At 43.8% G+C, this 12,142-nt stretch overlaps 1 protein-coding gene across 1 annotated transcript in view; it reads left to right on the top strand.

Annotated features, from left to right (window-relative positions):
• NT5E (5'-nucleotidase ecto) overlaps positions 1-11,445 on the top strand; it is a 55,150-nt gene extending 43,705 nt beyond the window's left edge. Inside the window, exons 4-9 of the mRNA XM_079146978.1 lie at positions 2,384-2,581; positions 3,547-3,701; positions 5,284-5,389; positions 6,191-6,340; positions 7,652-7,852; positions 9,453-11,445. Coding sequence (XP_079003104.1) covers positions 2,384-2,581; positions 3,547-3,701; positions 5,284-5,389; positions 6,191-6,340; positions 7,652-7,852; positions 9,453-9,616 — 974 coding nt within the window. The 3' untranslated portion in view covers positions 9,617-11,445. The remainder of the gene's footprint in view (positions 1-2,383; positions 2,582-3,546; positions 3,702-5,283; positions 5,390-6,190; positions 6,341-7,651; positions 7,853-9,452) is intronic.
• Positions 11,446-12,142: the final 697 nt, after the last annotated feature.

The raw sequence follows: 12,142 nt of genomic DNA, 5'->3' as shown, positions 1-12,142 counted from the left end.
ATTGGTGTGATCATTCAATGCCTGCATTTGCTCTTTCATCTCATCGTTTGCTTCTCTGATCATTTTAATTATGTACATTCTGAACTCCTTTTCTGTCATTTCTTCTGCCATGCTGTCATTGGGTTTTATTGATGTAACATCTAGATTTGTTTGCAGCATTTTCTTTCCTTGTTTTCTCATATTGCTCAGGTATCAGTGGACCGCTGAGATATTGCAGATTTCCTCTATTGACTTACAATGTCCCTGAAGATTTCTATATATATCCCCCCTTAGCCTTCAGTAGGCTGTAGTCATGGAGGAAGTTGATAATGCAGTGCTCCACAAGGAAGCTGCCTCTCTAGGAGTGGTGGCCTTCAGGTGGGGTATAATCCCTGCTAGTGGGCAGAGGTGCCTCCACTTGTTAACCAATGGTCATCCAAAGGGGACCTAGGCTGCGGGCTGAGGCAAGGCCTGTTTGGGCCTGAGTCTCTGCTTTTACCATCCTTGTGGGGAAACCTCACCCGGCAGGGAAGACTCACCTGGTGGGGAGGTCTCGCTGGTCAGTTCCCTCCTAGAGGTTCCCCTCAATTTACAGCTACCGCGTGGGCTGTGCTGCCTTCCTCTGCAAAGTTCCCAGGGGCCCGGCCCTACCTCCTGGGCCTGGGAGCCTCACCCTTCGCAGATGAATCTCCTTAGGCTGCCCCTCCTCAGAGAATTTGCCCACAGGCCTGGAACCTTCGCTCCGCCCTAAGCCTGTCTCTGTGCGGCTCTTCCACCCAGAAGCCTCCTAGATCCTGGGACCCTGCTCTGCACCTAATCGCCTGGCTGTGTGGCCCCTCCTCTGAGTAGCCACCTGTGGCCCCGAACAATCGCTCTGAGTCCCAGAGACCCGCCACAGGCCTCTTCCTCCAGACAGCCGCCCAGTATTCCGGTGCGGTCACTAGGAGTCCAAGAAACTCACTTCGTGCCTCCTCCTCCCACCAACCACCCGTAGCCCTGGGCAATCAATCACTCCGAGTCGAAGTGACCCTCCCCGTTCCTCCTCCTTCTCCAGATAACCCCCGGGGTGTTCAGGAGCAGTCCCTCTGAGTGGCTCTGAATCCACGTGACCCGCTGCACGGGTCCTCTGGGCAACCGCCCAGAGCTCTGGTGCGGCCACTCAAGACCAAGCGTCCCACCATGCTTCTCCTCCAGGCAGCCCCCCTGTGTTCAGGAGCTGTCACTTTAAGACCAAACAACTCACCACTCGCCTTCTCCTCTGAGCAGTCGCCTGGAGCGCTAATGCCGTCACTGCGAGTCCAAACGACCCGCCGCGCTCCTTCTCCTCCTCCTCCTACTCCTCCGGGCAGGCCCCGGGGTTCAGAAGTGGTCTGAGTCCAAACAGCTCGCCACGCAGCCCCTTCTCTGGCAACCGCCTGTAGCTCTGGTGTAGTCACCCGAATCCAAGTGGCCGCGCTCCTCTTCCTCCTCCTCGTCCTCAGGGCAGGCCCCAGGGTTCAGAAGCGTCGTTCTGAGTCCAAACAGCTCGCCGCGCGGCTTCTCCTCTGGCAACCGCCTGTAGCTCTGGTGCAGTCACTCCGAATCCAAGTGGCCACGCTCCTCCTCCTCCTCCTCAGGGCAGGCCCCGGTGTCCTGAGTCCACACAGCTCTCCTCGCCACTCCTCCCCTGGGCAGCCGCCGGAGCCCCAGTGGTTGCTCCGAGTCCCAGCGCTGTGCCGAGCGGCCTCCTTTACGGCGCTCCCAGTTGTCCGAGTTCACTGCTCCCGCGGGGGGAGGGGCGTCTCGCCGGCAGTTCTACTTCACAAAGTTTCCTGCGTTCCGGGACCACCGTCCCATCCGGGATGCCTCCCCAGGGGGTGAGAGTCACCCGGCTGCTTTGAGTTGGTCCCAAGCGTCTCAATATCTCCTCTTTTGAATCCTGAGTCCTGGAGCAACATGAAATGCAGCCACCCTCTAGGCCGCCATCTTGAAACCCCCCCTCAATGATTTTTTGAAATAGGAATTGTTATTTCACCCACTTTACAGGCAAGGAAACTGAATCGCAGTAAAGTGAGGTGGCTTGGCTAATCAATCCAGCTAGGGGGAATGGAGCCAGAGTCAGAGTACACGTGTGAGAATTTTAGCAGTATTCCATCTTTGGGGGCCTCACAGCACCAGGCACAATGCCCGAGACTTAGGAAGAACTTAGTAAATGCCTAGTGAGTTGAGAATAGAAAAATTCATGTGCCAAAAGTGCATTCGGAAACGGGCAAATACCCAGGCAGGGCTCTGAAAGAACAGCTATGCAGAGCAGCAGCTGGTGAATCATCAATTTAAAACTCACTCTCATCTGCCAGTGGCCTGCTGGCCTGCAGCCAGCAGCATACAAGGACTAACTTGATCAGCTTTGGCTTTTTTATTTCAGGCCCTGCACCTTCTACAGAGGTGCCTGTTGGGAAGTACCCATTTATAGTCACCTCTGATGATGGGCGGAAGGTTCCTGTGGTCCAGGCCTATGCTTTTGGCAAATACTTAGGCTATTTAAAGGTTGAGTTTGATGAAAAGGGAAATGTCATCACTTCACATGGAAATCCCATTCTTCTAAACAGCAGCATTCCTGAAGGTATGTGAAATTCGGGGGAATGTTCCACCAGTTCAAAAATTAGGTAGCTACATTCTGCCTTTCCTTGAGGAAATTTAGCTTCTTCCTTCAGTTTACCCTCTTTATAGATAAGAAAATTTAAACTCCCAAAGGCCAAAATACCCATTTGCTTCAAGTCCTTTCAACATCAGACTCTGTGCTTCATGGCTTCTTCTGTCTTTTAAAAAGCTTGATCCTGACAAGCAAAAACTACTTTCAGCTCAGAGTAGAGCTAATTACTAAAGCAAAGGGCTTCAAACTGTGAAGAGCAGGTCTCAAATCCTGGCATCCCACCCAGTAAGGGGTAGTGTGCCATGGGCAAGAAGCCCAGTCCCAATAGTTCTCAGTTTCTTTATTCATCAGATGATGAGTATCTTTCTTATTTTTTTTGTCTTGGACTCAGAGTTAAAATACACATTCGTGTCATTCATTTTCTATAGTTTGCATAAATACCTGTGCTGCTCTCTCACTGGCCCTTTTCTATTCACCATGATCAGCTCAGGAAGAATGGGCAGTGAGGTGCCACAGCACTCAGAAGAGCCTGTGGTCACAACACAGGCCTCTCAACAGCCAGAGGGGGACCATACACACCTCAGCAGGTCCTTCATGCCTTCCCTGGGCTTTGGGGGGGTCCCTACCATCACCACCAATGCTATCCCAGGAGGGCCAGTGTGTACTCACCCAGATGTAGCAAGTCAATGTTAAGATGTCAGCACATCCTTATAATAAAGAGCCATCCCAGGTCCTAAATAGAAGTTCCTAAGGAAATTCCATGACCAACCCAAAACATACACACATACAGTTAAGAAATATGTACGCTCACAGCAGGTAAGCTGGATAACGTTTGATTTCTTCTCCAGAATTTCCCCATAGTGAGATCTGCTTTAACTACAGGCTTCCTCCCTGACCCCTCTCCCTCCTTTCTTCCTTTATTTCTGTCCTTCTAGATGCAAGCATAAAAGCAGACATTAACAAATGGAGGATAAAATTGGATAATTATTCTACCCAAGAATTGGGGAAAACAATTGTCTATCTGGATGGCTCCACTCCATCATGCCGCTTTAAAGAGTGCAACATGGGCAACTTGATCTGTGATGCTATGGTAAGTCTACTGCAGGGGCAGAGGCCTGTGGTTAGGGAGGAAGGGAAGGAAGATGGGAAGAGGAAGGAAGGCTGGGAGAGGAAGGAAGATGCAATCAGGGCCAAGCTGATAGTTGCAGAATTGGGGTTTTTTACAAAAAAAAAAAAAAAAAAAAAAAAAAAAAACAGAAAAGCTTGTCTGATTTTGCACTAAGTAAGGTGGTAAGGTGCCTGAACTATGGCAATAAAGTAATAAAATAATAACTTTATTGCTTTACAAAAACTAAAACTTTTATTTTCATGTGTCCTTCTTGAATGTCTGAATTTGGGATGTTATTTTCTTTCTGTAAGATGATCCAAAGACATAGATAAACTCAGCCACCCTGAAGATAGATAAAACACATCTGGTTGGTCCTAACTTGGCCAGACTGGTTTTCTCTGATCTGTTTACTTGACATCAGAGAACCTTGACCTTGTGTCTCTGGAAACTCCAAAAATGACAACACATTATTATCATAATAATAAGTACTCTGCTGGGAGTGGAGCAAGATCACCCCTGAGGAGCATTTGTCTGGGGGCAGACTGGCCTTTGTAGCTTCCTGGGAGCCATGCTGAGCCAAGGTCTCCCAGGTAAACACTCCCAAGGCTCACAGCCTTGCACCCAGGAGGTTGCTCCTTTGTCAGTACTCAACATGCAGTGCCTACTGCCCTGTGCCTGTAATATGACCACACCTGATAAAGGTTTGCCAAGTAAATGACAACATTCATGCTTTTGAAGATGAGACCCATACTGGCTCCTCAGCATCCTGTAGTTAGTGTGAGAGAGGCAGCTAAAGAGAAGCCAGTATGTACATGTTTAGAGAAAAATCTAAAAGAAGCACCCCAGGCTGTTAAGCAGTGCTTACCTCTCTGTTAAAGTGACTGGGGCAAACATAAGAGAACTTTTACTTTCTGTGCTTTTTCTTTTTAAATGACAATGTATCATTTCATTTTTTGTAACTAAACATTTTATAAAATTAAACATATATTTTATAAAATAAAAGTAAGAACGAACCTGATTTTCCTGTTTCAGAAGGCTTTCTCTCTGCCTCCAATATTGCCAGCTTGGGACCTGGCTGGGGATATAGACATGAAGGCTGGTTTTTGGTAGGCATGAAGTCTTGAACTGAGCAGGCTTAAGGTCCCTGCCTGTCCTGGAGGAGCCTATGAGGAGCAGCACTACAAACTAGCCCATACCAGAGTCGTCTCAACACCTGGGCTACACCTTGAGAGAGCATTTCCCTAAGGCCCACTAGCCTTGGAAGACAGGGGTTTTAGAGGGCTAGGGGTTTCCTGTTCCTAAGAGTCTGAAATGGGACTGATCACAACATCATAGTTTACTTCTAATAGAGGATAAATAGACTACTTGAAGATAAGTAGCCTAGTAATTGTTTTATGACTAATAGAGCATAAAACTAGTTCTAATGACAGTCGAGGAATCTCTGGGAACAGAGAAGCAGGGAAAGAGCAGGTTTATTTTCTCAGGAGAACTAACCAGATTCCCAGAACTGATCCTAAGGAAAAAGACTCAAAACAACTAATGTAAATTTTTGCTATTGCTGCAGATTAACAACAACCTTAGACACCCAGATGAAATGTTCTGGAACCATGTGTCCATGTGCATTTTAAATGGAGGTGGCATCCGGTCACCCATTGATGAGCAGAACAATGGTATGCTCCCCAGGCCCAGTATCCCCAGCTTGCTGACCTGCTTTCCCTCTGAGGTCCCTGCACTGATACTCCTCTGCTCACCTATGCTGCCAGCCATGTACCAAAATGTCATCTCTTAGTTTGAGTTAGCTGTCACTCATGTCCAGAAGATACACACATGCATTTTCATATGTATTCACACAGTTACAGCAGTGAGAGTTAGCAGAACCCAAGCTTGGTCTACATTTCTGACTTGTAGAGTTAAATACTAACTGCTGCTGATTAATGCAGATTATTGATAGCCTCCACTTTGGCATCTGAAAAGAGAAAGACAAAACCACCAGTCTCTTGTGCTGAAAGAGACATACAATAGGATTAAGTTGTTATTTTAGCATGTTTACAGATACCCAAGATTATATCATATGGTAAAATAAATTGACTAGACAGATGTATCCATGACAATCTTGATACACTGTCAAATCCAGTCAGTATCAGAGTAAGACCCAGAGCTCAATTCATTGTCAGACAACAGGGACAGGTGGTGGGGACATACTGCCTGTCCAGAGAAGCTAAGTAATGCCTCACAGCCTACTAGAGATCCAGCCCCAAAACAGGATATCCAAGCCTGAGACTCAGCTGTTAGTGAGCCCTGGGCAGAAGGTGGACTGTAGAACTGAGACTCCTCAGTCCCCTCCTTTCCTCGTTGCTGCTCTAACAGCCTCAAATCCCCCTTGCCTCCTCCACTGACCCTGAAAAACTTGTCTTAGGGTAAGAGTTTTCTCAACCTCCTTTCCTTCTTCTCCCATCTGGGACTGCCTTCAGGTACGATTACTTGGGAGAACCTGGCTGCTGTGTTGCCCTTTGGAGGCACATTTGACCTGGTTCAATTAAAAGGTTCCACCCTGAAGAAGGCTTTTGAGCACAGCGTGTATCGATATGGCCAATCCACAGGAGAGTTCCTGCAGGTGGGCGGTAAGTCACTCATTCAAGGTGATACAGGATTTCCTGCTGGTTAGCTCAGTTCTGTGCTCACCAGGACCTCTGTGACCAGTCTTGTTTGGGTTTTCCCAACACCTTTACATCACTTTTCAATGGCTGTGGACTCTTAGACCATTGAGATTAGGCTGGGGTCAAAATCCCCAAACAATGAGCAATATTTGCCAAATCTGAATTGGATCTCAGATGGGTCCTCCACAGGAGCTGGTGCTCTAAAGACTAAGCAGGTCAACTGCCTTAGGGTCTATTAAAATCTTAGTTGTTTAAGCATTCAATAGTCTTTGTTAAAAAAAAAAAAAAAAAAGTACTCTCCTCTGTTCTAGTCACTAATTGCCAGGAACCATGCCAAGGCTCATAGGAATGCAGTGTCCAATCAGTGTTAATAAGGATGATTTCTGGGAGGGGCAGCCTGCTGCACAGGCACTGGTACCTAACTCTAATCCTACTGTAACTTGGCAAGTCCTCCAGTCTCAAGTACAATGAGAAAACCCATCCCACTTTTCTCTTATATTACATTGAAGATTGAACAGAAATAAATGCTTGCCATATCACTAAGGACTTCTGAAATAATTTCTTCAATAACAATTTCACAGTCCAGTGAATTAATCCTTAATCATCTTATTTTACTCCAAGACCACATTCTGGTCCCAATTTTTGCCTTCAGGTCACGATGGCCCCACTTGATGGATCTAATTGCTTTGGCAAGGCCTCCCTTTGCAGGACATTTTGCTGCGGGATTGAGCAGCTGCAGTGTGGGGCCCTGGCCTGCTATCTATAGGGTAACCTGACATCCAGGCATTTTCCCAGGAGGGAGCTGAGGAAACAGCAGGTTTGATGATGTTTTGTAAAGTGCTGGACGATTACATGCTTTGTGAAAGTCACCCAATCCCAACTGATTTTTTTTTAGTCTTCAAAAAATTGTCATGCCTCTCATCTGTTTCTCATTTTCTAAGCCACAAGTTACTGGACCAATTAACTCAATATTTAAAAAGTGGGGGTGAGGGAAGAGTTGTGGTTTCCCCTGAAGAATCACCCCTGCTCATTCTGATCTAGAGCCATTTTCCCTTCCAGTGGTTCTCATTTCCTGGAGGGATGCAAGGATGAACTAACCGAGAAAGGGCAGCAGCAGTGTCACCTCCATTCCCTTGATGAGATTTCACTCAAGCTTGAACTGAAGGAGAACCAAGTCTAGTGTCCAAATTCCAGATGTAGGCCAAAATCCCCTTCTTAGGTAATAGAGTCTCCTGTTGCATTCAGTGAAAACATATAGACTCATTTGTTTTCTAGGAATCCATGTGGTATATGATCTTTCCCGAAAACCCGGAGACAGAGTGGTCCAATTAGATGTTCTTTGCACTAAGTGTAGAGTGCCCAGTTATGAACCTCTTAAAATGGATGAGGTATATAAGGTGACCCTCCCAAGTTACCTGGCCAATGGTGGAGATGGATTTCAGATGATAAAAGATGAATTATTGAAACATGACTCTGGTAAGCAGACCTATCTCTTCCTCTCCTTATCCCAAAGGTACTCAGGAACAACAGAACTGGGCAGGGAAGGGGAGCTACATGTGGTGCCAGGAGGGCAAAGCCAGAAACAGCCTGTCCCTATGTTGTTGACTCCCTCCTGCTTTGCTTTGCTTGTTGAAAAATAGCAGCACCACATTGAGGAATGCAAATATATCCATCCATCCCCAGGGAAAATCCATTTTAGAACTGAAATGCTTAAACTTTTAAAGTACCTATAAGCCACTATTTAAATTGTGAAATATAAATGAGTCGTACGCTCACAGAAAAATCACATCACTGGAACATTAGCTTTGACATGGAAGACCATCATATTAAATAATCTAAATTTTCTTTCTTTAATTAGGTTTTACTGTGAACAAGTCAGGTAGGAGAGGATGGGTATGTGCCCTTCTTTCATCACAGTGGACTGATGGAGCAAAGTGTAGGAACAACCATACCAGATATTAGATATTTTTCTCATTGAGTATCATTATATACCAGCCTCATCCTTGGAAATCCAGTTGAGAGCCATCTCATGTGCATAAAGTCCACTGACATAGAACACATTTCCTCTTCCTTTTCTTCGGGTAGAAAGCAGCACACTCACAACACACATATACAGCTTCTCTGCATCTCTGGGAAGTTCATCCAGGTTTCTCCTCAGCCTTACCGTGGTAGCCTTGCCATTTTAGCTGTTTTTTCTAAGGACAGGAGAGGGTGGAAGGAGAAAGCAGAGGCAGCCCTTGTAGGAGGAAAGATGTGGCCCCTTCTGTCTGTTCCTTGATACAAGATGGCAAGGCAGTCTTAAAAGCCCCACGTGACACAAAGAGACTGATGGTTGTGCTTCACTCAGCTCCATACTGATGGGGATTTGAAGAAGTGGCTCCTACAGAAGGCAGGGGACCTAAGGGTTCTCCACACATTAAAATTGCTTGAGGAGGGTTTTAAATTAAACATCAATGCCTTAAACCCAGCTCTTAAAAGAGATTCTAATTTAACTAGGTTAAATTATAATCTTCCTGTGATTGTAATGTAATGACACCCAGGGCTGAGAACTACTTCAGAGTTCTTTAAGTATGGGAGTGCTTGTTTTAGATAAAATTGGGTTTCCATGAGTATGTTGTAGCTATAAAGTAGTATTTCTCTCCTCTTCCCTCTTTTGGAAATGAAACCTCCATCATCCCATCATGAATTCTGTGAAAATAATTTTGAGCAGGCAAGTAAAAGGAAACCACTTTATTTCTCAGCTAATTGCTCTTGACCCAGTTCCCTAATACTCTTTTTTTCAAAGGCTATGTCATGACCTCTCTTGAGACATCTTAGAGCTGAGACAGCTCTACTCCTCCCAGTTACCCAATATTGACCAACAGGCACTTTGCACATCTGGAACATCAACACCAAATCCTTTGCATTTATGCTCATCAGTGTTCTTCTTTAACATATTATTGCTGGAATTAAAAAGAATGCCTTCCCTTTTACAATTACAAAGGGATTTAGAGAAAAAAATTTGTTTATATCCCTCCTCTCTGTAAATTGATAATTACTTTCTCTGTAGTTAAAATAATGAATGTATTTTTTCCAGGTGACCAAGATATCAACGTGGTTTCTCAATACATCTTAAAAATGAAAGTAATTTATCCAGCAGTTGAAGGTCGGATCAAGTTTTCTGCAGGAAGTCATTGCCATGGAAGTTCTTCTTTAATATTTCTTTCATTTTTGGCAGTGATCCTTGTTTTATACCAATAGTCAAAAAATCTCCTGGCCATTAATGTGAAACTGCATTTTTTTCTGAGTGAGATTCAGACCTGCCTCTTAGGATCTGGCTTTGTGATAGCACACACCTTCCCACAGGCTCCTAGAAGCTGAAACTTAGGGAGCATTGTGAATGCAGAGACTGACATTATCACTCAGGATCAGCAACTTAGTGAACAGATAGAGAAATAAAAATAAATAAATAAATAGGGCCTTATCAAGAGGAAGCTAACCATACTTAGTAACATATCCAAATTTTAATAAAAATGTAAACTATAGAACTTTAAACCATAAAAATTATTTTTTCCTATATATCCATTTCTAATCCATCCAACTTATGTTTACATATAGCTTAACCATTTACAGGGGGTTTTAAACATATCGTCTCATTTAATGTCCACAACTTTCTTTGGTGGGTTTTCCCCATTTGACAGATGAGGACACAGAAGCCCAGAAAAGGGTTGACTTGATCTAGGCCACACAGCTGAGGGACAGACCCAAGACCCGGACCTAGGTCTTTTGCCCTGAAGCCCAATACTCTTTCAAGTACATCAAGTTGCTGTTCAGACTGATACTTAATAGTCTCCTCTTTCTAACTATCAATGGCCCAAAGCTCACGGACAAGTCTTTAGCTTATTTCTGGTCTCCACCAGCCCCACCCCCTATGTTGGCTCCTGTTATAGTAGCAAGTTCAACAGAGTAAACACAGGATAGCATTCTCTGTCATCACTATGTGCTTTTGATAAATCAGCAAATTGTGAAGCAGGTAATGGGAAAGGCCAGAAGTTTCAAAAGGCAGTCAAGGAACAGGTGAGAGAGGGTAGAGAAGAACAGGATGCCAAGATTGACTTAGATTACAGAAGAGAAAGAGCTTTATAAAGTGCATTTAGATTATAGAAAATATTTGCTAGGGAGGAGCAGCATGGTGCGTGACACATAGTATTAGCTGTTGTTAATTTTATGAGATTCCATTAGCTCTGTGCTCTTTTCCTTCCTTCCTCTTAACATGAGGGTGTCATGAGAAGAGAACTTTCTAATATAAACTAATTCTAAACCTGCACCTCCCCAAGATACTTGCACTATACTTACTCTAGTTACACTATATACATTATGGAAAATCCAGAGTTCTAGAAGACAACTGATTTTAAAAGTTGTGTACACAAGATGTTTGAAGTCACTCGCCTCAAAATCCAATCAATCACTGTAAGTCACTCTCAAGTCCAGATATGAGAATACCGGCAGTTAGTTGGCCCCAGAGTGGATGCTCAGCAAATAACTAGACTGATGAAAGATTTATATCCAAAGAACAAACACCTGCTTAAGGTGGTAGTGGGAGCAGGTGAGTCTGCTCAGCATAGCATTGTTAATTCAAGCAATGGGAGCCTTCACCTTAAAAATAGTGAGCAAAGGACAGCTGGACACTTGGAGAGGGAGTATGTTTGTTTCTCAGTGTTTACAAATATCAAGTACTTTTGATAAAAAATATACTTTCAAACTTTATAACCTTTTTATAAAGATTGCTGCAGTAAAAATAATGCCCTCAGTTCTACACATAAAAGATTAGCTATAAATAAACAAATATCAATAAGAATGTACAATATATTAGAAGGGTACATTTGGGGTATATATTTTATGCTTGACCAGTAAACTAGGATAAACCTTACTTAGAGCACATTTTTTTAAAGAACATTTTTATAAGTTTTCTAAATATGTGTATATGTGTTGTGCAGTGATATGAGAAATGACTTTGGAACACTTTTTAACTGTAGATTCCAAACAATAAAATTGAAGAAAAACTTCTTGGTCTTTGGTGGTTATTTCTTCTCAGTCAGATACCTGTAACCCCAGAAAATATAACCGATGAAAACTCTTGGTGGTTTTTCACTGGTATCATTTTTCTTATCATAAGCTCCTTGCCATCTGATCCTCCCCCTCCCACTCCAAAAATGTGAAGAAAATACATGCAATTTCTAAGTAAGAGAGAAAAACAATTTTTAAAGGAAGACTACTGTTTTCTGGTTTTGCTGTACAGAATCTAATGTAGAAATGGTTTTGAGGCCTGTACTTGATCTCCTAAAAATAAAATGTCTGAGCTAGTGGTGTGGATTTTAACTAAGTTATATGACCTGGTCATATGCCTAAGAATCTTTCTCAAAATTTCTGATAGTGCCATAGGCTGGTTTTGTTACACCTCTATCAGCCACATTAAAACCACTTAGAATTAATAAAAATTAAAAATAAAACATTCGGAGCTATTTTAATCTGTTTGCGCTGCTATGACAAATACCATTGCATGGATAGTTTAACAACAACAAATTTATTTCTCACAGTTCCAGAGACAGGAAAGTCCAAGATCAAGGTGCTGGCAGATCTGGTATCTAGTGAAGGGCTCGTTTACTGGTTCACATGTGGCACTCAGTGTGCCTTCACACAGAAGAGGTAATGAAATCCAGGGTCCGTTTTGTGGGAGTATTTTTCCCACCTCCCAAAGACCCAACCATCCAATGCCACAATTTTGAT

This window comes from Sciurus vulgaris (genome assembly GCF_902686455.1).
Source record: "Sciurus vulgaris genome assembly, chromosome: 7".
Classification (NCBI taxonomy): domain Eukaryota; kingdom Metazoa; phylum Chordata; class Mammalia; order Rodentia; family Sciuridae; genus Sciurus; species Sciurus vulgaris.
The sequence above is the reverse complement of the archived record's forward strand: the minus strand, read 5'-3'. Positions and strand labels throughout refer to the sequence as shown.